General features: G+C 53.0%; 12 protein-coding genes across 12 annotated transcripts; all 12 read left to right on the forward strand.

Annotated features, from left to right (window-relative positions):
* Positions 1 to 296: 296 nt before the first annotated feature.
* ABB37_08503 (hypothetical protein) lies at positions 297 to 941 on the forward strand (the record flags this gene model as incomplete). Its single annotated transcript, XM_015807541.1, has 1 exon — positions 297 to 941. The coding sequence occupies one exon, from the start codon at positions 297 to 299 to the stop codon at positions 939 to 941; it is 645 nt and encodes a 214-aa protein (XP_015653623.1).
* Positions 942 to 1,628: 687 nt separating this feature from the next.
* Positions 1,629 to 2,657, forward strand: ABB37_08504 (hypothetical protein; the record flags this gene model as incomplete). The annotated part of the gene is made up of 1 exon (XM_015807542.1): positions 1,629 to 2,657. Exon 1 carries the CDS (start codon positions 1,767 to 1,769, stop codon positions 2,655 to 2,657), a length of 891 nt encoding a protein of 296 aa, XP_015653624.1. The 5' UTR covers positions 1,629 to 1,766.
* Positions 2,658 to 3,064: 407 nt separating this feature from the next.
* Positions 3,065 to 3,777, forward strand: ABB37_08505 (hypothetical protein; the record flags this gene model as incomplete). The annotated part of the gene is made up of 1 exon (XM_015807543.1): positions 3,065 to 3,777. Exon 1 carries the CDS (start codon positions 3,100 to 3,102, stop codon positions 3,775 to 3,777), a length of 678 nt encoding a protein of 225 aa, XP_015653625.1. The 5' UTR covers positions 3,065 to 3,099.
* A 413-nt stretch (positions 3,778 to 4,190) lies between these two features.
* On the forward strand, positions 4,191 to 7,631 carry ABB37_08506 (hypothetical protein; the record flags this gene model as incomplete). The annotated part of the gene is made up of 1 exon (XM_015807544.1): positions 4,191 to 7,631. The coding sequence occupies one exon, from the start codon at positions 4,191 to 4,193 to the stop codon at positions 7,629 to 7,631; it is 3,441 nt and encodes a 1,146-aa protein (XP_015653626.1).
* Positions 7,632 to 8,061: 430 nt separating this feature from the next.
* Positions 8,062 to 8,473, forward strand: ABB37_08507 (hypothetical protein; the record flags this gene model as incomplete). The annotated part of the gene is made up of 1 exon (XM_015807545.1): positions 8,062 to 8,473. The coding sequence occupies exon 1, from the start codon at positions 8,108 to 8,110 to the stop codon at positions 8,471 to 8,473; it is 366 nt and encodes a 121-aa protein (XP_015653627.1). The 5' UTR covers positions 8,062 to 8,107.
* A 354-nt stretch (positions 8,474 to 8,827) lies between these two features.
* On the forward strand, positions 8,828 to 11,951 carry ABB37_08508 (putative mitochondrial hypothetical protein; the record flags this gene model as incomplete). The annotated part of the gene is made up of 1 exon (XM_015807546.1): positions 8,828 to 11,951. Exon 1 carries the CDS (start codon positions 8,880 to 8,882, stop codon positions 11,949 to 11,951), a length of 3,072 nt encoding a protein of 1,023 aa, XP_015653628.1. The 5' UTR covers positions 8,828 to 8,879.
* Positions 11,952 to 12,391: 440 nt separating this feature from the next.
* ABB37_08509 (putative aminoacylase putativeN-acyl-L-amino acid amidohydrolase) lies at positions 12,392 to 13,617 on the forward strand (the record flags this gene model as incomplete). The annotated part of the gene is made up of 1 exon (XM_015807547.1): positions 12,392 to 13,617. The coding sequence occupies exon 1, from the start codon at positions 12,535 to 12,537 to the stop codon at positions 13,615 to 13,617; it is 1,083 nt and encodes a 360-aa protein (XP_015653629.1). The 5' UTR covers positions 12,392 to 12,534.
* Positions 13,618 to 14,484: 867 nt separating this feature from the next.
* ABB37_08510 (putative aminoacylase putativeN-acyl-L-amino acid amidohydrolase) lies at positions 14,485 to 15,755 on the forward strand (the record flags this gene model as incomplete). Its single annotated transcript, XM_015807548.1, has 1 exon — positions 14,485 to 15,755. Exon 1 carries the CDS (start codon positions 14,571 to 14,573, stop codon positions 15,753 to 15,755), a length of 1,185 nt encoding a protein of 394 aa, XP_015653630.1. The 5' UTR covers positions 14,485 to 14,570.
* A 659-nt stretch (positions 15,756 to 16,414) lies between these two features.
* Positions 16,415 to 17,658, forward strand: ABB37_08511 (putative aminoacylase putativeN-acyl-L-amino acid amidohydrolase; the record flags this gene model as incomplete). Its single annotated transcript, XM_015807549.1, has 1 exon — positions 16,415 to 17,658. The coding sequence occupies exon 1, from the start codon at positions 16,450 to 16,452 to the stop codon at positions 17,656 to 17,658; it is 1,209 nt and encodes a 402-aa protein (XP_015653631.1). The 5' UTR covers positions 16,415 to 16,449.
* Positions 17,659 to 18,850: 1,192 nt separating this feature from the next.
* ABB37_08512 (putative mitochondrial mRNA processing protein) lies at positions 18,851 to 19,747 on the forward strand (the record flags this gene model as incomplete). The annotated part of the gene is made up of 1 exon (XM_015807550.1): positions 18,851 to 19,747. One exon carries the CDS (start codon positions 18,851 to 18,853, stop codon positions 19,745 to 19,747), a length of 897 nt encoding a protein of 298 aa, XP_015653632.1.
* Positions 19,748 to 20,152: 405 nt separating this feature from the next.
* On the forward strand, positions 20,153 to 21,595 carry ABB37_08513 (putative mitochondrial mitochondrial RNA ligase 2). The gene has a single exon (XM_015807551.1). It carries the CDS (start codon positions 20,191 to 20,193, stop codon positions 21,442 to 21,444), a length of 1,254 nt encoding a protein of 417 aa, XP_015653633.1. The 5' UTR covers positions 20,153 to 20,190; the 3' UTR covers positions 21,445 to 21,595.
* A 310-nt stretch (positions 21,596 to 21,905) lies between these two features.
* ABB37_08514 (putative mitochondrial hypothetical protein) lies at positions 21,906 to 23,213 on the forward strand (the record flags this gene model as incomplete). The annotated part of the gene is made up of 1 exon (XM_015807552.1): positions 21,906 to 23,213. The coding sequence occupies exon 1, from the start codon at positions 22,314 to 22,316 to the stop codon at positions 23,211 to 23,213; it is 900 nt and encodes a 299-aa protein (XP_015653634.1). The 5' UTR covers positions 21,906 to 22,313.
* Between the last annotated feature and the right edge of the window lie 577 nt (positions 23,214 to 23,790).

Here is a 23,790-nt window from a genome sequence, read left to right on the forward strand (position 1 = left end):
CCATGTACATACGCTATGTTGCCCCCTCCGTCTCTTGCAGCACCACACACTCAGAGGCAGAGAGCCCTCTATAGCACGCTCACCCCACAGCACACCCGGCCAGCCATACACCCCACGCAGCCACTCACCGTCAGGCCACACACACGCACCAGACGGAGCAGTGTCAGCGTCCCCCGCACGGTGCACAGCGGCAGATTCCCCAGTTTGGGCCGCACTCGCAGCACTCCCAGAGCGGCTACCCCTAAGCCGTGGGAATCGCCATCGTCACACGTCTCCAGCAAGGTAACAGCCCACAGATGGACCATTACCCCCCTGTACACGGTGCTCGCGTGCCTGCTCGCTCAGTAAAGTGTCCGGCTCTCATGCCGTGCAGAGGGCCGTGTTATGTTCGGCGTGGCCAGGCCCTCGAGTCGACCACCACCACATATGGCACAGACATCGCCGCAACTGTCGCAGCCCTCACTGTGTCATGCCTCTCCTTCGCGCTGGTGCTCTTTTCACCTCCGCTATCGTGGTGGCGTCCCCCCGTCCCGCAAGAAACTCCCGGCAAGAGTCAGCTCCCTTTCGTACCCCTTCTTCGCCCCTGCTCGTCTCCTGTGCCTGTTGCCGTGCGGTCGCCGAGGAAGCGGAGGGCTCATCACGTTAGAGCTGGCGCGGTGTGCCGACGGTTGAGCACGCGGCGTTGCGACACTCCGCCGGTCAGCAGGAAGCCGCCGTTGCTGCTGCAGTTGCTTCTTCTTGGTGGGCAGCTGCCGCACGTTCTTTGGCCCCTCGGCTCGGAGGAGTGGTGCCGCAGCGGTAGACAGCGTCGCGTCCGGCACCCGAAGAGCCCGCCACACACCACCACGCCCACGCCCTCTGCCTCTTCCACGGCGCCGGTGCAATCACCTCGCAGAAGGAGCTCTTGGGCGAGATGCAGTGGTTCGTCAGCGCTCCGATGATCTCATGCTTCACGACACAGATTGGAAGATAGAGGACGCCTTGATGGGGCATCTGCTCTGTGGGAGCGACTTGGAGTTCTCGGCAGTCAGAAGCACCATCGTGTTCAACAGTGTCAGCCTGATCGAAAAGGAGCGCATGCGGCAGATAAGGTTTTTCACTTTTCTGTGTTGCGAAAAAAGTCGTCCCCCTCTCCTTCCAGTGTTTAATTTCTCAGTCTCACTCTCTGTATTGGACAAGCTGCTTTGAACTTAAAGGAGCTCGATGAGACGTATTCTGCAGAAGATGAAGGCTATATGGAGTCTTCTACTGTCATTAATCCAAGCACTTAGCACGAGGTCATCGAAGTCCGTACACCCCAAAATCTGGAAACATGGGCTTGGCGTGCTGTAGGATTGTTTTTCTGTGCAGAAGAGTTACTATACATACAGCTCTTCGGTCGTATTAGAAAGCAAGACGCTCCGATTTTCATTCCGCAAAAAAGCGAGTTTACCCTACTTATTTCACAGGAAGCAATAATATCCGTGGTGTACAATGATGCGGCAAAAAGCGCGCCCCTTTCTCCTCTCAATGTAATGACCTGCAGCGGATAGGTTTTGCTATCGCTACCTTCGTTTCCACACTTCTCCTTCTTGTGTCAAATACTTCTCTATGCTGTCGGTGCTGTTCTTACTCGGGTATTTTTCATCAGCCTTAAGCGAAAGAACAACTTTCTCTCACTGCGTAGCTTATATGGGATAGCGTTTTTCTCTTTCTAGTGCACTCTCAATCTTTTATTTCAGAAAGAACGATTTTTTGCATTTCGCGGATACAACGACGTGTTGAAAATGAAAGTGTATTTTATTTACAACGGCCGAGACGCCGATGGCGGTGTTGTGAACGAGGTACCAGAGGCATTTAAGCTCAAGATTGAGGTCCCTGCATCGTGGATGGAGGGACCATGCGAACGACTGCAACTGTTTTTCCTCAAAACACTCAAAGCAAAGCGTGACATTGACCTTGCCGCACAAGACGTGTGCATGAAATGTGGCGGTCTTTTTCTGAAGCCGCAAGATGTGGTTTCGAAATGCATGTCCGACTACAACGACGTTTATGTGCTTCACAACGTCCCTGAGAAGGTGAAACAGAATCACGATGGCGAGTTGCGCTGCACGAATTTCGGCTGTAATCAGTACTATAAGGAAGACGACAACACGGATACATCCTGCCACTGCCACACCAAAGGTCCAGTCTTTCACGATTTGGAAAAGCACTGGGGCTGCTGTGAAAACAAGAAGGCTTGTGACTGGGAGTCGTTCCAGAAGATTCCCACTTGCAGTATCACTCGCCACAGCACTGCAAACAAGCCCTTCAGCTTTCCGAAGGAAGAGATTACGAACGTTCCTCTCTCTGCTGAGCAGCTGAATCAAACCGCGTCCGCTCCGTCAGGAATGCATGATGGCAAGAGAACGACAGGACCGCGTGAGTTTGAAGGTGCGTCGTTCATGCACAACGAACCGCAGCAAGTTGTTGACGGAAAAGCAAGGTGCCGAAATTTTGGCTGCACCAAGGAATTTGTTGTTGCGGAGAACACAGAAATTTCGTGCCACTACCACAAAGACGGACCTGTGTTCTGGGACACCTATAAGTACTGGAAATGCTGCCCGGACAAGCGATGTCTCGAATTCGATGATTTTGTCAAAATTCCTGGCTGCTGTGTAGGATATCACAAACTTTAAGTCTGACTTGCGTAATCGACAGTAAAGGTGACTCCAACGAGAACGCTTGTGGTGATGATTAGTCTTTTCAGCCTGTGAGCAATCACTTACAAAAAACTCACTCATAATAATAATAACGAAAATCAATTGCTGCTTTATCTGAAGGCTATTATGAGAGGTGCAGTGCCGAAACTTCGCGTCTGTTTCAAGCAGCTTAATAGTCTCGGTTTTTTCGGTGCTGTTTAATTGCTGCTTTTGTATCTGTGTTGTGACGTATCTTTTTAATACCTCAGTGCGCACAGGTGAAGTGTGCAATCTGTGTCTTCTCTCGCTTAAAACACTGTGGCTGATCCACCTATGTTGGTCTTTGGAGTTCTGAGTTTCTCTCCTATCTGGCTCGTCTTATTTAATCTTTTCTAATACCTCATAGTTTTGCACGGAAGAAAGCGTGGCAACACCGAGCATGAGCGCTGCAGACCGAGTGTTCATCAGCGGAACACCACTTGCGCAATTTGTCAGTGCCGCCTATGCTTGTTCACCTGGCTTTAAACATATTCACTATCTTTACGGATTGCGACAAAGTGCGCACGAATTGACTGATAGGCAGGAAAATGCTGAGAAGAGTGAGGTCGTGATTCTTGGCGCGACTGCGGTGGACTCGATGGAGACTCCGTCTGGTCTTATGAAGCTCGGGTTTTTGACAATTTGTGAAGCTCCTGCGCACAAATTGTCCTATGAAGACACTCAGAGAGCGATACAAGCATCCAGTATCAACCCACGTGGGCCCAACATACTTTTTCACTTCACGAAAATTACCAGCAACGATGGAATCGTACGAGTTCTTTACACTTTGTATGAGTGTCGACAGAGCAGCGTTGAACCTCTGCGACCGCTGAAGCTGAGCATCGACAACCTTGTCGATTCTCTGCAAGGTTTCACCAAAATATCCAACGTTTTTATGCACAACACCCCTTCAGACTCTGCTAACAGAAAGCTCACGGCAGCTCCCGAAAGTGTAATGGGTGGATTGGAAACAGACGCCTTTCACGACGTTGAAACACTAGCACGCGAGAAAGCTGTGTTGGTGAAACGGATCGTGGAGCTGACAAATGAACTCAACACTCAATCCAGATCATCATGAATTCTATTCTGGTTGTTGGTTTCTCTGCTACTTTCACCGTCTATTTCTTGTCATCGTTGTTGTCTGAGCACCATCGTCTCTACGGTCGCATTTGATATTATTATCGGTTGGGTTTCCTTATTTTCCTCGTAGCTGCAGCATCGTGTTAAGCTTTAAAAAAAAAAAGGAACTGGCAGAAGCGCAAGCAGTTTTGTTATCGGTTGCCGAAATCAAATTTTGAAACGAATGAACCTCCATGACTTGCTAATGTTGTCCATCTGTTCTTTAAAGGAAACTTACCAAAGCCGTAAGAAGTCATCGAACGAAGTACCTTTTTTTTCACTACTCCTATTTCTCTCTTATCTTGACCCTCTTTTTCTTTTTTTTTTTTCTGCACTACTTGCTTGCACCATTCTTTTCCAGGTTTTATTGCAATGGAGGTTTTTCTGCCTTTGCGTTCTAAGTCAAAAGAGAGCAAGCAGCTCAAGCTTGCGCTAGAATTAAGTAGCACTACTTTTACCTCGAAGGAGTATCGAATCATCGAAAATGGGAGCGACCTCGTATGTGTTTGTGCAGGCTCGAGCAGCTTTCTGTATCGCTTCACAGGTAATGAGCTTATCGCTCTCGGCACTTTTTTCTTCCGGCACACTGGTGGTGGTCAGGTGCTGAGCGCTTTGATCGATGAAGAAGTGAAGGACTTTGCTGATGGTGTAGTTGCAGAGCTGCCAGAGCTAGGAAATTCAACTGAAATACAGCTTTCCGCTGACGGCGTCGCGAGCTTCGTTGACTTTATCGACAGCACATTACTTGTGGGAACGGATGCTGGCTATCTAGGCGCAATTTTCGTCAGCGCGGATCGTACGGAGATCTTTGGCAAGTCGATGCGGCTCCAAAGCAATCATACTTGTCACTGGTGCTCCTCTCCGAAAAGCTCGACCTGCATTTGCGTTTCAACAGAGAACATATCAGTCATTTCCGTCTGCGCGGAAAACGCGGACGTGGTTTCTTACCGCGGTGCGAGCGGTATCAATAGCATAGGCGCAGTGGCTGCGTATTCTGCCGGTCGATTAACGCCGCAGGTTTTTTTCATCGCACACGTTGATAGCTACGTTCTCAATGTCCTGCGGTGCGACTCACACGATGCAAAACTTAAAAGGGAAGACTATACTCTCCTTCTTACGGACGACGAAAGTAGAACACCCGGGAGTCATGTTCCTTCCAACCTGTACGTTCACGAATGGGAAGGTGTCTGCGCATTAGCCGTTGTGTACCCTGACGCCATTTCGTTCTCTTCATGGTACGACGCCACGCTGAGCTCTACCGCTGCGCTCAAAAATGAGCTAACTGCCGCCTTTGGGTCAGCGCTCTGGAAGCGCACAGAGGAAGGATGTCGCCTCTATGTTCTCCGAAGCGACGCGCGTTGCCTGCTTTACGACGTGGTCATGAATTTTGAAACGTCCACAATCCGAGAGGTTGTAGTCTCGGGACAGGTTGCGCTACCAAGCGTGATTTCCTGCCGTTTAGGAAGCGCGGAAAGCGGGAGCTTTTTATGCTGGCGCACTGGCACGCCGCTAGCGCGAGACACCGCACTCCTTCAGTCGGCGGTAGACGAGAGCAATTTTGAAGCAGTTGAGACTCGAGGCGGGCGCAAATTCTCCGCGTCGTCCACTTTGACGGATGTACTGCTGCTCGAAGTTGTTCCCATCCGCGAGAGCTACGGCATTGTGTGCCTTTTCAGCAATGGCGAGTGTCACCTATCTTTGTACGGCGAGCGCGGCACGGTGTGCATCGCGCATCAAGACCACCCACATGACGTAACAAGCTGCCTTGCCTATGAAGCACGCGAGAAGGTATATGCGTGTGTTCTCGGCTTCAATGACGGCGACATTTGCGTCTTTGTAGACGGGAAAGTACGCTCTTGGGTTCGCGTCGCGCACTGCGGTGTTGTTGACAAGTTGTTGTGGCTTCCCAAAATGAATGAAGCGGATGACACGTTATTTGTGAGCATTTCCACCGAGATGGGCACGGTGTGCTTTCACGCTGGCGACAACGCAGCCGTCTCACGAACCATGTCTTCTCCCTCCCGGCCGCTCACGTCGTGTTTGCTTGACCGTGATTTGGAGTACATGTTTCTCTTCTCTGACGCCTCCAGCAACTTGTGGCACATACCCACATGCCGGTTGGAGCGGGCGTTTCGTTCGCACCAGGGCGCACTGGATCGCCACTTCGACAACCTCCTCGAGTATCACTGGTCCTCGGCAACGAAGATTCTCAAATTTGCTTTCGCTGGAGGACAGCATTACGCGGTGAATGTGAACGTCAACCTTCTTGTGAGCGTTTTCGACGCAGGGCAGCAGCAGCAGCTGCAGCCATCTGCAGAGTACATTTCCGCAATCAGTCTGATCCTGCGCTGCCTTGGCGAAAGCTGCTCTGCGGTCGTTCCCACAACGGATAATTTCGGAGAAGCCTTGGACGACGTGGGTCTTCTTGTCGCACCGGTGCAAACGCAAGAATGCGTCTGGTGCGCCATCCTCATGTTGTGCGCGCTGCTGAGCCGCACCTCTGATGCCGTGAGTGCGGCTGCTATTCTCACCACAATCCGATCACTGAACACAAAGCTCCTCAAATACAGTACGCACGACGCTCATCGACAGGCTGATGCCGTGCAGCTATTTCTTTCCCGCTTCTACACGCTGAGCCGATCCATATCAGCGTCGTTCAGGTATGCTCTTCAGATGCTAATCTCCAAAAGCACCGTTGACAGCATGCGCTCCCTAATGGGCACGTTGAAGGCGCGATCGGCCGTTGCTCTTGCCGACCAAGCAGTGGAAAACGGTGTTCCCGTGAAAAGTGATGCGCAGCGGCGCGAAAAAGCTATCTCGGCGCTACTTATCGTGTCCAGCGTAGCAGCGCAGCGTTCGGATTATAACATCAAAGATGACACCGATTTATGCTGTTACCTACGCGATGTCCTCGCCGAAACTTTGCGAAGTCTGCTGGCGGCATTCCAGGACGACTACGTGTTCCTCTCCAAGTCAGCGCTTCTTCTGGGCCTGGTAGAGAGCTACGAGGTAGCTCGCGTCGTAAATGGTGGTGAGGAGTTTCAGGTTTTTGTCAAAACATTGGTCAACGAAGCCTTTAACGGCAGGAACGAAGCGATCAAGCAAGCTTCCCTCGAGGCTCTTGAACGGCTTGTCGCGCACGATCCGCAGGAATTTCTCTCCACAGTCATTTTGCGTACATTCCAAAGTCAGGTGTCGTACCGACCGTACATCATCGTCTTTCTTTCCCATCTCGTCAAGAACTTCCCTTACGAAGCCTACTGCGCATTTGGCGCCATTGCAGAAATTTTTATGAGCGGACTGAGCGACAACTCCGCACGAACAAAAGACGAGGCGTCCATTCTCAGCGCTTCGGTCTCACAACTGCTGCGGCTTTCTCTCGAGTCGCTGCCCAACGTTTCTCTTCAGCCAAGCCAAAACCACCTCGCTATTGGCCGGCATGATGGCAGTGTGGTGGTGTATAACGTGAAAACTGCCACCTTCGTTTCGTCCTTCAAGGCTCACAAGGCGCCTGTTCTCGGTGTGGCGTACAGCGGCAACATCGTGACGCTTGACATCGCCACAATCGATGAGTCGATGAACGAGATCAAGATATGGCGGTCAGCCAACCAGGCGTCGACGATTGCGAGTTTCTTCGGCGGAGGCAACGAGACAAGTTTCAAGCTCGTCTCCTCTGTTGAAGTTCCCGCTGCGGGCCTGAGCGTTGCTGACGCCTCGCTTCTCATCAAATATTTTCACCTGAGTTGGTTGTCGCCGCAGTGCTTGGAGTTTTCCTCCCCTTGGCACGGAAAGATACAGGTTTCTCTTCCGTGACGGCAGATCAGCTGGCGGGTCGTATTTTGATATCAGTGTCGTTGACGATTCGTTTAAGTTTTTTTTCTTGCCAATGCAAGCAACTGGCCCAACCGACCGTCTTTCTTTCCTTTTCTCCACACCGAAAAGGGTACAGCAACAAAAACAGCAGTTTTCTTCCTCTGTGAGATTCAAAATAAAACGAGGTCTTCGTTTAATTGTGCCTACTCCCTCAATTTCTAAATGGAAGCCGACGGGTTCACTATCAACCCCAGAACGTGCTTTTCGATATCGTTTCCTGTCCCGTGCCTGAAGGACGCATGCGTTTAAACTAATGTCGACCCCGTTGGCGACCGTCACTTTCTTTCATTTTTGTCTGGGTTTCCTCTTCTCTCCTTTTCTTTGATTCCCTTGTTTCGTCTTTTTGTGTGTCTCATCACACGTGGTGTGCAGACAATTCTGCAACACTCTAGGAACTAGCTGTTGCTTCGTAGAAGATGAGCCGGTCAAATGAAGCTGAAGAAGTCAAGCCGCAGGAGGAGGGCGAGGAGAGTCTGCCGCTCATGGCGCGCATGCTTAATCACATCTTAACTCCTGGGTCTTCTCTGTCCCCTGTGGTTTGGATTAGCTTTAATGTCATCATGCTGGCGCTTTTTGTTGTGTGGTTGATGTTCGTCTGCTCGATGCCAAAGAACGTGCACGTTTGGATCTTTGGTATTCTCGGCCTCGGTCTCACCGCGTCAACAAACTGGCTGATGAAGATCGTCTTTAGTTCCGGATTAGATTTCGCTTCACAGCAGCAGCGCGAGGCCGAGGAGAAGAGTGCTGCGGAGAAGACTGTGGAGGAAAAAAAGAACGATTGATCGCTTTCTTCGGTGAACGTAAAGCTATCGTTCTAAAATAAGTAATATGCAAATAGAGAATACAAGGAAGAAGAAGAACAGCTCCATGTCACCGCATTCGAGCTTCAGAGATTGTGGGGACGACATAATTGTTGTGAACTTTGACAGGCATTTTATTGAAAGAAAGAATGAGAGGGCAAAAGTATTTTAGTCTCTTTCTGAGAGTTTCTTTTGTCGCGCATATGTATGAGTAACAGTGTGGGAATTACTCCTTCTATCAACTCTCTTCTATGCGAAGTTGAAGTTAGCTTTCCGTTCTTCTTTTCTCTTCCGTCTACGCTGAACTCTTTTTTTTTTTACACGTCGTTGCTGAACAGAAAAGTCATTATATGCATTTATTGTTGTTGTTCTTAATCTACGTCTAAAGATGCTTTTCTCATCACGGAAGACGTTGTCAAAGGCGCTCTCTCCTTACGCGCAGGCCCTCAAGCAGGTCGCGCTGAAAGGTTCTGTGGCCATGGGTCCCAGCGCGAAGGAGATGGAGATAGAGATGTACCGAAAAGGTACTCTCCCTGCGGATTACCGCCCTCCTGTGCAGGGGAAATGGGATGACACAATCGAGCGCTGGGCGTACGCGTGGCAGTTCCCGGCAGAGGAGGAGTACGACGACACCGTCTCTTCTGTGGAAAAGAACGATGTAGCGATGCAGCAGCTGCTCGAATTTGGTGATCGCCTTGTCAGCTCTCCTCCCTCCAACGTTCCTCGATCTGGACGCTTCTCCTCCACGTACGCGGCCCTGAACGCAGGAAACGGGCATCAGCTTCAGCAGCCACAGCCTCTGCTCACTGCTTCACAGAAGTACGATGCCCTTGAGGATGACATCAAAGATTTGACTGCGGCAGAGGAAACGGAGACCCGACCGATAATGGCTGTAGAGCAGTTCTCGAGGGAAACAAACATTCCCATCGCCTACCTCGATGATGAATCGGAGAGAACCAATGCGAGCAAGGAGTTGAGTGTTATTCTTGCTGGAGCAGGACTGGACCTCACTGAGGAAGGTCTCGTGGTAGCGCTGTCGGCCCTTTCACGGCAACATTATTATGAAGCTGCGCGCGCCATTTTTCGCTTCGCCAGCGAGGTCGGACTCGGCCCAAACGCGGAAATGTACAAATCTCTCATGCAACACTTCTCGTCCAACGGAAACGCGAACGAGTCGATGGCGCTTGTGGAAGAGATGAAGAGCAATGGCATAACGCCTCGTATTGGAAACTGGCACGAGCTTATGCGCGCCTTCCACAATGCGCGCGATTACCCCGCAGTGTCGCACATCATTGATAACATGAAGATGTACGCCAATATTGAGCCAAACGAGGTGACTTTTGCGCTGCAACTGCGTGCGCTGGGCAAAGATACCTCGCAGATGAATTCGTTGGCCGAATCGGTGCAGCTTTTTGATCAGATGGAAAACGTCTACGGCTACATTGCAGCGCGGCCCCACTACGACGCCCTCATGTTCTCACTGAGTCAGAGCCCTGTTCCCGAGATGCGGCTCCGCTGCGAGGAGCTGGCACAAAAAATGGACTTGATGGGAATACCGTGGAACGCGACGACGTACCTGAACCTCATTCGCTCTGCCCAAGTGGTGGGGGACGTCGAAAGCGTGGAGAAGTATCTGGCCAAGATGCGCGATGAGCGCATTCCCGTCAATTTAATGCACCTCTCCTGGGCCATTCAAGCGCACGTGCAGCACCTTATCCGTGCCAACTACGAGCAGATGAAAGAGGCGAAAACGGACATTTACGCGAGCTGGCTAGATCGCATGGATACCTGCTTCGGGATTTACGAGCTGGTCGTCCGGCGAGGGTGGGAGATGCAAACTCCCTTCGTGAACGCCCTACTGCGGCTGTGCTGCCAGACCGCCATCCTCAGTGTCGAGCACCTGGCTGACAACGCCACCGCGATTGGTAAATTTGAGGAGCAAGCGAACAAAATATGGACAAACACTTTTGATGAGTGGCACCTCAAGAAGGACGTGTACAGCTACGAGTGCTACATTGCCTTATTGGCGCACCAGCAGCGCATCGACGAGGCCGAGAAGCTGTTCCAGCAGATGGTCCTTCAAGAAGATCTCGTGCCTAGTCGCCGCACGTACGAGTGCCTGATCTTTATGCACCTTTCGTCGGGCGAGGAGGGCGGGGCGGCACGCGCTCTGCATTACCTCGAGGCCATGGAAAATGCGCGCATTCCGGTACGTGCGTCGCTCCTCAAGAAGATTGTCCGTGTAAACAACGCGGCGGGGTACAAACGCGATATGAAGCGGCGTGCCCGCCGAATCATGCAGGCTCGAGAAGAGTATCTCGCGCGCAAGCAGGAGGGTGTGGACTTCCCTTTACAACCGTCTCCAACTCCGTCGCCGCCCACCGAGAGCGAGGCGGCGGCGGTCGCTCAGCCTCTACCCGTCCCAGTCAACACCACACTGGCGTGGTGGGAAGAGTGGAAGAAGAACACCATCAGTAAGCACGAGTTATTTGCGGAGGAGAACGCGGATGGCACGCCGAGAGGCGAAACCTTTGAGGAGAAGAACGCGGCACTCGCACGGATGGGCATCGACTCTGTTTTCAAAACACCAGCTGATGTACCGGCATTGCACAAACAGAAGCTGCTTCCCAAGATCCGCAAGGAGGAGGGCGAAGTGGCAGGTGGCCTGTGGGCCCTAGACGGTGGGGAGCTCGCATACCCCAAGGACGGCGGCGGCCCAGAAGGGTGGGGCGTGCGTTTGTGGCGCGAACGGGCTCTCGTCAAGAAGGAATTCCAAGCCGTCTTAGATGGCAAGGCTGCTGTTCCGGAGTTCTCCGAGGCTGGCAAGGCAGTGCGCGTGGCTGGTGACCAGCTCGACATTGAGGAGAGTAACGCCTCCACACCAGGCGAGTTGGCCGATTGGCGGTCCTACCCGCAGCACCGCTACGACGATGGGACTGCAAAGCCGGCAAGTGAAATGGTACAGGCTGTGTCGCCCTCTGCGGAGTTGGTTTGGCAGGGCGAGCAGCGGGACTCCCTCGCACCGTACAAAAGTGACGACGAAGTTGCCCTCGAGTCGGACAACGTCTTTTATTCGCAGCTGCAGGACGAGGCTGCAAGCAAGACCGATGCTCTTGTCGACGTACTCAAGAACAAGGAGGAGAACGCAGTGGAGCTTATCGGACATGGACCGACACGCAAGTCAAAGTACGACTACCTTGAAAAGTGGAGGGAGATGTATCGTCACGGGACGCTCGAAGCACCAGAAACGCCTCCGCTACGTTTTGGCCGCTCCCCAGACGATCATCATGACTCGTTGGCTGCCACCGTTCGTGACTGGTACAAGCGCAACCGCAAAACGCCTGCCACGGAGGCACAGCTGCGACGCTGGGGGTCGGAGGAAATCCGCGACGCGGACGCGCGCTTCTCCAAGAAAGCGTTGCAGCAGAATAAGCGCCGTCGGGCTCGCCGCCGAAAGTAAACCGGCAATCGGACGTTTGCACCACAGCTTCTCTTTTTGGTTTCACTAAATTTTACAGATACTTCCTTTATTCTCCCAGTGTGTTAACAAATCCCATAAGGCATTCATAGTTCAAGATGCGTAACGTGTTATGTCGAGTTAGGTCTTAGGTTGGGACGCAGCCAGGCTATACTTCGATTTCTGACTGCGTTATTGAATGATCTGAACTGCAGAATTCCCCTCTGACGACGCGTTTATTGTTAGGATCATCATTATTCTTCATATTGTGCCAGATCAACTGTTGTCAACAGCGCGCGTAACGGGAACGAAAAGACCCTAATGGCATAAGGTTCTCTTTATTGTCGTTAGAGTTTGCAGACAACTATTCATCATTCCATCAAATTTCTCTATTTTTTGTTACTTCCTATATGGTTTTGACGTGAGCACAACTGTCGTTGCTCAGCTCTGTTTACTCATCAGCTTCTCAGACTTCCATCTTGACACCGTTATTTTTTTCTCGATTACAGCGTGTAGTTACAACATTATCGAATCTTTTGATTGAACACAATGCAATCAGCCCGCCCTCTTATCGACGCAGTGAGGAATGAAGGTTGTGCAGTGGCGCCGCCACATCCACGAAAACCCGTACGTTGCATACGAGGAGCAGCCCACCGCCGACTATGTGGCGGACATCCTCGGCAAGATGCCTGCGCCGCTGGACATCCGCCGCCTGACGCCAAACAGCGTGGTGGCTGACCTGAAGGGTGGCGCTGGCGAGGGCCCGATGTACGCGCTCCGGGCGGACATGGACGCGCTGCCGCTGCAAGAGGAGAGCGGCGAGCCTTTCAGCTCCAAGCGGCCCGGCGTGATGCACGCGTGCGGCCACGACACGCACACGGCGATGCTGCTCGGCGCGGTGAAGGTGCTGTGCCAGATGCACGACCGCATCCGCGGGACGGTGCGCTTCATCTTCCAGCACGCGGAGGAGGTGATTCCGAGCGGTGCGAAGCAGCTGGTGAGCCTTGGCGTGTTGGATGGTGTGTCCATGATTTTCGGATTGCACGTTGCTGCTGAGTACCCCACAGGTATCATTTCGACCCGCCCGGGAACGCTCTACGGCGCGTGCAACGACTTCGACATTGTGATCCGCGGCGCCGGTGGTCACGCCTCGCAGCCGGAGCTGTGCATCGACCCTGTTGTCGTGTCCGCGGAGGTGATCTGCAACCTGCAGACCATCATCTCGCGTCGCGTGTGCGCATTGCATGCACCTGTGCTGAGCGTCACGCAGATCAACGGTGGTGGTGGTGCGTACAACGTCATTCCTGACACGGTGCATATGCGCGGTACGCTGCGGTGCCTCGACCGCGATGTGCAGGCCCGTGTGCCCGGCTTGATGGAGGAGATTGTTGCGGGCATCGCGAAGGCCCACGGTGCAGAGTACGAGCTGAGCTGGCTGGAGCCGAACATCGTGACCTACAACGACCCAAAGGCGTACGAAAGTGGCAAAGAGCGTTGCAGAAGAAATAGTTGGCGTGGACAAATTTGTCGTGAAGTCCGAACCCATGTTTGGCGTGGAGGACTTCTCGGAGTACGTTGCCGTGATTCCAGGCTGCTTCTCGCTGATTGGTATCCGCGACGAGGTGTTCGGCTCCACGTACGCGGAGCACAGCTCCAAATTCAAAGTTGAGGAGTCCGCATTACAGAACGGCGTCAAAATGCACGTGGGGACTATTATGAAGCTTATGATGGACTAAATTCCCGAAAGAAAAGCGTGCGCCGGGAAACACATAAATCGGTTCTCGTGATTGACGAAACCGTTTCACCACGTTTTCAGTAACTAAAGGTCGTGTTGCGAGCTGTGGCACGGCACTTTATTCTTTTTTATTGTTAATGGCTTTACAGACGAGGTACTTCTATTGTAGAAAGCACGTAACATGGAGCAGGCTCGGATACGGAGATGGAAAGACGAACGGGGGCTGTTAGCAACAGCCGCCACAAGAGCATTGTGAAGCGTTCACTAGCGCTTTCCTCGTTTACCGTCACGTTCTTCTTAGTGGCAAGCGCCTTATGATGTCGCATACGTTGTTGTTTTAAATCCTTAGTGCTCATAACTTAATTGGGTCCCTTAACAACCGCAAGGCGGCAACGAAGGCCGATCTCACGGCATTCTCTAAAAGGGACATTGCGTTTCTAGCTGCCTTCATAGTGCTTCTCCTACTCCAAAAGACTGAGGAGGCTTTTTATTTTCTTCTTTTCAATGTGAAGGGCGGGAAAATGAGCAACGATGATGCTGGAAGCGTCGAGTACTGGAAACCTGACTTGAAATAGAAAACACGAGTTTTTTCGTGTCCTGGTTGTTAGAGAGAGCAGTGAAGAACTCAGATGTTAACGTACTCGTTGACGCAGTCCGTTACAAGCACCCAGGACTCGCCACTCAATGATACCGTCGCTTCGATTTCCCTCCGCTTAATTTTTTTTCCTTCTCTGTTCTTCTCTCTTTTCCTCTACCTCCTTTCATTTTTTCTTTCTTGCTCTCTCTCGCTTTCGCCATCTCAGCTCTGCGACATTGAGCATCATCCCTCTTACCACTGCAAACACCCTTTTGAAATTCAACCCCACCAATACACTTCTATCGTCAACATGGGCTCTCTTGCCGCTGAATTGGTGCACGCCGTAATTCCCGAGGTTGTGCAGTGGCGCCGCCACATCCACGAAAACCCGTACGTTGCATACGAGGAGCAGCCCACCGCCGACTATGTGGCGGACATCCTCGGCAAGATGCCTGCGCCGCTGGACATCCGCCGCCTGACGCCAAACAGCGTGGTGGCTGACCTGAAGGGTGGCGCTGGCGAGGGCCCGATGTACGCGCTCCGGGCGGACATGGACGCGCTGCCGCTGCAAGAGGAGAGCGGCGAGCCTTTCAGCTCCAAGCGGCCCGGCGTGATGCACGCGTGCGGCCACGACACGCACACGGCGATGCTGCTCGGCGCGGTGAAGGTGCTGTGCCAGATGCACGACCGCATCCGCGGGACGGTGCGCTTCATCTTCCAGCACGCGGAGGAGGTGATTCCGAGCGGTGCGAAGCAGCTGGTGAGCCTTGGCGTGTTGGATGGTGTGTCCATGATTTTCGGATTGCACGTTGCTGCTGAGTACCCCACAGGTATCATTTCGACCCGCCCGGGAACGCTCTACGGCGCGTGCAACGACTTCGACATTGTGATCCGCGGCGCCGGTGGTCACGCCTCGCAGCCGGAGCTGTGCATCGACCCTGTTGTCGTGTCCGCGGAGGTGATCTGCAACCTGCAGACCATCATCTCGCGTCGCGTGTGCGCATTGCATGCACCTGTGCTGAGCGTCACGCAGATCAACGGTGGTGGTGGTGCGTACAACGTCATTCCTGACACGGTGCATATGCGCGGTACGCTGCGGTGCCTCGACCGCGATGTGCAGGCCCGTGTGCCCGGCTTGATGGAGGAGATTGTTGCGGGCATCGCGAAGGCCCACGGTGCAGAGTACGAGCTGAGCTGGCTGGAGCCGAACATCGTGACCTACAACGACCCAAAGGCGTACGAAATTGCTGTACAGGCCGCGCATGATGTGGTGGGCGACAACTATCAAGCCCTCGATCATCCGGGCTTTGGTGTGGAGGACTTCTCGGAGTACCAGGCAGTGGTTCCTGGGTGCTATGTGTATATTGGCACCCGCCCCGACGGTGACGGTCCAGTTGCTCCCGGACACAACTGCAAGTTTCGCGTCAACGAAGGTGCTTTTCCTTACGGCGTCGGCTTCCATGTGAACGTGATCAGGCGTCTTTTGATCGACTGAATCCTTTGGTGCTTCCGCGGTGAGCGCAAAGTCTCTTTCATTTTTTCTTTCGTATCGGACTTTCATGAGCATATCGGCGTGTTCCACACTTTGTGGTGTCGTGGGCTCCTTCTCCGCAGGGGGTCACAACTGCAAGAGCTGGAACAGCTCTCTCCATTCTTCCGTGGAGTGGTTTCTTACTTCTTTCATTAACATGAGTATTGCTGACTCTCTCTACTTCTTTCTACGTGTGTTGTCAGCTTGTGAGAGACTCTTGTGTTTTCGTTTCTTCTTTTCTTAACGGCCTCCCTCCCCCCTTTCCTTTCTCAGCGGTTTTATGAAGCTGAGATGCCTCGTTTAGCACTAACTTATACCTTCTTTTTTGATCTGCATGCCGCTGACTACGCGGTTCATGATGACGTGTTGTATTCTATTTCTTCTCCTAACGTCCACGCAAAAAGTCAAATCTATGTGCAAGCGAGGTTCACCACCCATTTTTTTGGTCGCTTAAACGAGCTTTAGTAAGTTTCACTGGCAAGTGCGCCATGGCGTGGATATGGCTTTTACAAAGGATGCCGAAGGCCGCATCCGTGTTACCACCAAACGGGTATCTGCCTCAATGCAAAACTGAACACTTTCTTCTTCCTGGTGTCCCTTTTCCTCGACTTATTACCGCACACAGGTGTTTTTCCCCTCATTTGCGTTGTACAGCGTCATGTCTTTTGTCCAAACGTTGATTACGGCGGTCCAACCGGAGGTTGTGCAGTGGCGCCGCCACATCCACGAAAACCCGTACGTTGCATACGAGGAGCAGCCCACCGCCGACTATGTGGCGGACATCCTCGGCAAGATGCCTGCGCCGCTGGACATCCGCCGCCTGACGCCAAACAGCGTGGTGGCTGACCTGAAGGGTGGCGCTGGCGAGGGCCCGATGTACGCGCTCCGGGCGGACATGGACGCGCTGCCGCTGCAAGAGGAGAGCGGCGAGCCTTTCAGCTCCAAGCGGCCCGGCGTGATGCACGCGTGCGGCCACGACACGCACACGGCGATGCTGCTCGGCGCGGTGAAGGTGCTGTGCCAGATGCACGACCGCATCCGCGGGACGGTGCGCTTCATCTTCCAGCACGCGGAGGAGGTGATTCCGAGCGGTGCGAAGCAGCTGGTGAGCCTTGGCGTGTTGGATGGTGTGTCCATGATTTTCGGATTGCATGTGGATGTGATGCGCCCGTCGGGCTCCATATGGTGTCGTATTGGAACGATGATGGGCGCGTGCAATGACTTCGACATTGTGATCCGCGGCGCCGGCGGTCACGCCTCGCAGCCGGAGCTGTGCATCGACCCTGTGTTTGTGGCATGTGAAGTTGTGGCTAATCTGCAATCTGTTGTCTCGCGTCGCGTGAGCGCATTAGCGGCTCCTGTGCTGAGCATCACCACGTTTGAGGCAGGGCGAGGGAGCTACAACGTCATTCCTGACACGGTGCATATGCGCGGTACGCTGCGGTGCCTCGACCGCGATGTGCAGGCCCGTGTGCCCGGCTTGATGGAGGAGATTGTTGCGGGCATCGCGAAGGCCCACGGTGCAGAGTACGAGCTGAGCTGGCTGGAGCCGAACATCGTGACCTACAACGACCCAAAGGCGTACGAAGTGGCACGAGCAGCAGCCGTGCGTCTTGTAGGTGAAGGCAATTATCACGAGCTTCCGACTCCTCTGCTGGGTGTGGCTGACTTCTCGGAGTACCAGGCAGTGGTTCCTGGGTGCTTGTGTTGGCTCGGCGTTGGCAAAAGTGGCCTTGGCGACACCAACAATCACAACTATAGCTCCAAGTTTCGCATAGATGAAGCAGGTATGGAGGTGGGCGTGAAGCATCATGTATTGATCATTGCCTCTCTGATGATGCGCTCTGAAGGACCCAAAGAGGAATAGAAACAAAGAACTGTTAAGAAAGTGCATTTCTGTTAGCGCGTAACGATCAGTCGCTTTCCACCGTTATGATACGGACTGTTATTTTTGGTGTTGCTGAACCGTCCTTGTTTTTGTCTGTGCGGCGTCGCCGTTGCCGGTTTTCCTTTTTAAATCAAAGTAACAATTATGGTTTTCTTAATTGAGCTTTTTCTCTCCTTTGATCGTGTCACGCCGTGCTGACTTGAGCTTTTTCTTTTCTTCAATTGTTTCTGCTGTGTTACGTGTGGGAACAACGCTATTCAGCAAGTCATGCTCTCCTGGTGGTACGAGAATCGCAGAACTGTTAATGCAAGTGTGCGCGACTGCTTTCCTTTTTCAGCGTGACCGACTTTCGTGAGACAAGGCAGCTGCCTTCAGCGAGGTAACACAAAGAATAATTGCTTTCCTGAAGCATTCTCTCGTATTGCTACTATTGGGGACTGGGTGTTGCGTGAGAGTGGTCGTTTCAGTTGTTGAATCGAATGGAGTCTTGCAGTTTTTCATCTCACATTTTCCACCGTCACCGTCATCGACGACCCTCCTTCATATACGTATATCGTCAGCAATGCGTCAGATTCACTCGTCACTTCTTGTATTTGTACCCGCAACGACTGTCGTTTGTTCGTTGATCGCAGCCTGGCTTCACATATGTTTCTCTTTTTTTTTTCTCGGGGCCCCGCGCCCTTTAGGTGGCTTATCAACGCATGGCAGATGCGTATTATTTGTATTTTGTCGTAATCGCGTATGCTTTCCACCCTGCACCCGATGTTGTACAACACGTGTAAAATGAACTCAATAATCAATAAACTGTTGAACAAAGACCAAAACGAGCGCTGCTGGTGCTGCCTCTCAGCGGGTGTCCCTTGCTGATTGCCATTGTACAAATCGATGTTTACACCACTGCCGAAAAGAGAAGAAAGCAAGGGTGTGAAATTCATGACGTCTACGATGGTGAGAAAGGATTCTCAGCTCTCTCCGTTCGTCGCACTTCTTGCCCGTTCCCCACGCCCATCGCATACGCCCTTTCTCATCTCCTTACTGTTTTCGTTGTTGGTGGTGGAGGAAAGAGTTTAGGTACTGTTTTTTTTTTTTAGCGGTGCAAAGAAAAGCAGAGTGGAGCTTTTGCCTCGTTGTATCTGGTGTTGATCCGCTGTGTAGGGCCACTGCTGGTAATATGTTTATTGGAGCAACGCGGAAGCTGTTTAAGAGCACCGGAGGGGAAAGTGCTGGCTATTGGTGGATGGCACGCATCTCCGCACGCATTCCCACGACCGGCGTCTCCGGCTCCCAACTGCAGGCGTTGTTGGAGGATGAATTTCCAGCCTTTTCTCCTATGTTGCTAGGGGCAGTGACGCTGAAGGAGGCGGTCCAGCAACGCCCTGATCTGTTTCAGGTAGAGGAGGGCAATCATCTCCTGTCCAAGTGGTACGTGCGGCCCGTTCATAACAACAGCCTCCCCGGCGCTGCGACGCTCCCATCCCATCCTTCAAAGACCCAGGCAGCTCTTCAGAAGATTCAGCAGTTTTGCAGCCGGCGTGCGAGACAAGGTCGCACCTCTTACACCACGTTGGAACGCGTTATGGCTCATGCAGATGTAGACGACGTCACTATCTTAGACGAACTGCTGCGACGCACGAATCACGACCTTGACGTACAGGCTGGCGTTCGCATTAAGCCGAAACGAATTCCGCGTAGCATCGTTGCCTTTGTAGACGGTGACTCGCTGCCAGCTGTCGCGGTAAATGAGATGTGCAACGAGATGAACGTGCTGAAGGATTCCAGCACTGTGATGATTGTCCGGCAGAGCGGCTCACATGCGCTGTCGAAGGTCGACCTCATCAGCCCCGATGTGATTCCCACTTATCTGTGTATCGAGAAGCACGCACGCGAGCTGCGGCTGCGCAAACCCGACGTGCGTCAGGATGTTGTGTATATGTGCAGCGCGGCGCAATTCCCGATCTATGCGGCGCACGTTGCCCCGCTAAACCCCTTTCCAGACGCGGATGTGTTTGTCTGCTGTCCGAGCAAGATTGCCCTTGTGCAGCCGAAGGAGGTGATACCCTTGGTTTAAGAGCTCTTTGCGTGTGTGGCGGGGGTGACTTATTGCAATAAATGAATTCTCTCTTTCAGAAGTGCAAATGATTTGGTGTATGCTGATGTGTGTATGAAGGATGTCTTGCTCGTTCGTTTCAACTTAATAGTCGGGAAGAAGCGGCACACGCAAGAACGCCTCCTCAGCGTAGATTCCAAGAGGCAGGAGGAAAAGCTTTAATAGGACAGAAATCAACCCTTCTAGGCTTCTCATAGTTTCAAGGTGTTACTCGGCGATTGCTGGTTGCCAGTTTGCGCTTTTTGAGGGTTTTCCATTATTTTCCCTGCGGAATGCCTTTCGATGAGGGGATGGCGGTGTGCGATCGTCAGCCTGTGCTCACTCCCTTTCGTCTATCTTCTCTTTTCTCCTAACGGCGTGTGGCGCAGCAGCAACAGAAGCAGAACTTCCACGGTACTTTTAAAATGTTTCGCCGCTGCCAGCTCGCGCGTTTTTTCCGTCGGACGCCTCTGTTGTGGGCCGATGAAAAAGAGCAGGTGTTTGAGCGGTACACCGAGATTGAAAACTCCAACGCACGGCGCATCAGCGGACTGAAGGCGGCCGGACTGTTCAATGACGAGTGGATTGCGACAGAGAAGGTGCACGGCGCCAACTTTGGCATCTACTCCATCAATCACGGAAAGACGATTCGATACGCAAAGCGCAGCGGTATTATGCCACCCAATGAACATTTCTTTGGCTACCATATTCTCATTCCCGACCTCACGCTATACGCGCAAAAATGCCGCGAGCTGCTCACCACGCAACTGCAGGTGTCCGCGAGCAGCATCATCGTAAACGGCGAGCTTTTCGGCGGCAAGTACGACCACCCAAATGTGCCCAAAAAACGTCAGAGCGTCCTTGTGGGCGGCAGAGCGCGTTCCATCACCGCCGTGCAAAGCGACCCCTTTCCGCAGTACTGCCCCGATCTCCACTTCTACGCCTTCGACATCAAGTACAAATTAAACGAAGAGGATACGGACTACGTTACGCTGACCTACGATGAGGCCACCGCGATCTTCGAGGCCATCCCGGGCCTGCTGTACGCCAAGGCGATCATTCGAGGGCCTCTCAGCAAGGTGGCCGCCTTCGACGTGGAGACGTTCACCACGACCATCCCGCCGTTGGTGGGCATGGGCGACTATCCGCTCAAGGGTAATTGGGCTGAAGGCCTCGTAGTGAAGCACCACAAGCGCGGCAAGCCCGGATTTGACCCGGCGGTGCTCACCATTCTCAAGTTCAAGTCTACCGCCTTCCAAGAAATATCGAACGATCGCCTCCAGGGCCCGCGCGTGGATGAGATGGAGGAGGTGCGCCGTGAGTCCATTCAAGTGTCTGGTGTGCAGCTGCCGGATATCGAAAGCGTCATTCGCGACCCTGAAGTACGTGCGGCAACGCAGCATTTGCTGAATCACGTGTGCGACAACCGACTCAAGAGTGTGCTGTCGAAAATCGGAACAGATCCCTTTGAGACGCAGACGATGACGCCGAATGAGCTGGCAACGCTGCTGGCCAAGGACGCGCTAAAGGACTTTCTCAAGGAAGCAGAGCCGAAGATTGTCAACTCCCCTCTCCTGCTGCGACGTGAGATCACTCGGTACGTTTTGTTTGAGTCGCGCAAGTACATTGCGAGAAAGTGGAAACAGATCGTGGCTCAGCAAACGGAGGCCAGTGGGTGATGGTGCAGCGTCGTCGCTGCTGACCTGATAGGCTGCTGTCGTTGCTGGCTGCTTGTATGCAGAGAAATGGGTCGTCACATACGGAAAGACTACAAGCTGGGTATCTGCTGCGTGGTGACGCCGTTGCAAGGCAGTATTTATTGTTGTTGTCAAGCTTACAAAATCTCAGCAAAGAGAGAAAAGGGCCTTCATTCTGTGACGTGCACGTGCAACGGTGGTGGCGGTTGCGCGACGCCAGTTGAAAATGAGCAGATGCGAAAAGAAGCGCGACTGAAAGGCTCATTTGTGCGTTTCGTGTTTGCCTTGCGGGCTCCACACATGCAGTTACAGCTGATTATACTGCTTTGTTATTAGATGGTTCTGCGGCTTTCATCCTTTGCTTTTCTTTCTTTGTGATGTCTCTCATCTCCTTTACCTCTTCCTTCCTATCGTTCTTCTTGTCGTTCTTCTTCTCTCTCCAAAGCTTAGAGTGTCCTGCGCGAGAATCACGAGCAGCAGCGCACAGGCTTGAGCGCGATAACATCCATTTCTCGGTGGTACGGCTGAGAAGGGCGTCGCAGCTCGCTCTTTCTTTTCTTTTGCGTTGGTCCGTTTGCGCTGGTCAAGCGTCTCGCGCGCGCGGCGTGCACCATTTCTCAGATTTCTACGTATGATCACAGCAACAGTTTCTTCTACCATCACAGACTCTTTCATTGTTTTCTTCTGTTGTGGCGCAGCTGCCTGTACATCTGCTGTACGAGTGAACCTGCCCCGAGAGCAACGCGTCTCAGCGCTTCTCAGACTCAACTCGCCTCAGTTTGCTTCCTACACCTCTCGCTGAATTGTCTCTGCAAGCGCAACTTGGCAGCACTACACGATACACTAATAAGATGCGTGCACTGCGGCGTTTTTGTGTTGGCTCCGCGATAAGAGCATCCACCGCGCCCGTGCGCTGCATCGCGGAGGAGTCTCGTGACCGAGTGTCACGAAGCGCCGTGATAGCGAGATGGGCCGGCAGCTCCGCAGCTGATGCAGGCAACTCCTCTGAACCGCAAGGAATCTTAGGAAAAGGCATGACCTTCGCTTCAGGGCTTCTGCGCGATGCATCGCCCTCAACAAGGAAAGCCTCGTCCAACGCAGCTGCCGACACCACCGTCGGTGACGTCCCGTGGGACTTGTGTGAGCGGATGGACTTCTACGTGCAGTACAACGTGCCCTCCAGCTGGCACGTGACGGAGCTGCTGCGCGACAATAGCATCGCCATTCAGTGTAGCCCACCCCCGCCTTCTAGCAGCACCGCCGGTGACTCCGCCGTGCACGGTATCTCCCTCAACTGTTTTGCCTATAAACAGCGCGTAAAGCAGCCGGACAGCAGCAAGCTTCTCCACGTCTTTCTGAAGCGGTTTAATGCGTCGGTGAACAACTCGCTCGAGCTCGTCGCAGAAGGGGAGCCTCCCGCCGCAGCCACGGCGATTAAACTTCCGTGCAGGGAAGCCAGCGATGCGGCTGCGGAAGGTGCCGTGCCGGCGCCAGAAGATCCTGACGGGACGTGTCAGACACTCGCGAAGCAGCTCAACAGCGCCGTGGCAGAAATCTCCTTCACACCAGCACCGGGGCAATCTCTCGCGCACGGACTGTGCAGGGCGTTTTATAATTCCAACGGTCGTTTTCACTACGTCATCGTTGCGGCCGTTCCGGAGGAGGAGTACGGTGCCTCGTTGGATCTGATTGTGCATGCGTTAGCGTCTGTCGTGGAGAGCCGCGTGGAGGCCGCCGCAAAGCGGACGTGACGAGTAGGTGCTGCTGCTTCTCCCATCACAGGTTTCGTAGAAGCGACTGAGCCGCGTTGTATCGGACTTCTTTCTCTCTCTTCTGGCTTGTTCTTCACAGTGATTAATACGTGTCAGGTACGCGTTTTCTCCCTTGTGTGTTTGTGTTTGTGTGTTTGTATGGAGATCGGTGGGGAGGCATTAACGGGTGCTTGGCACTCCGCATTTACGTTTGCCGTTGGCCAGTGGTCAGACGCTCTCTTTTCCGATGCTCATCTCTGTTTGATGTCCTTGCACGTTAAGAATAATGTGCATGTATTGGTGAAGAGGACGGCTTAAATGGCAGCTGTGCAGTATTCTCTTTGGTCTGCGAAGGCGGAGTTTGTTTGCATGCAGGTTCGCCATGCTGGGGCGATTTGAAGAGTAGCGGATCAATGAGCTTACTTCGCATTCGCCGACATGCGGCCGTGGCTTTGTTGTTTACAGCGTTGCGCAAAAGAAAAAAAGGATGAACATGCAAGCTCTTTCACGAAGCATGTGAAGCTCTTCCTGACAAAATGTGGGTTTTAGACTCTTTTTAGTAGCACTGTCACGTTGA

The sequence above is a fragment of the Leptomonas pyrrhocoris genome (genome assembly GCF_001293395.1).
Source record: "Leptomonas pyrrhocoris isolate H10 chromosome Unknown, whole genome shotgun sequence".
Lineage (NCBI taxonomy): Eukaryota > Euglenozoa > Kinetoplastea > Trypanosomatida > Trypanosomatidae > Leptomonas > Leptomonas pyrrhocoris.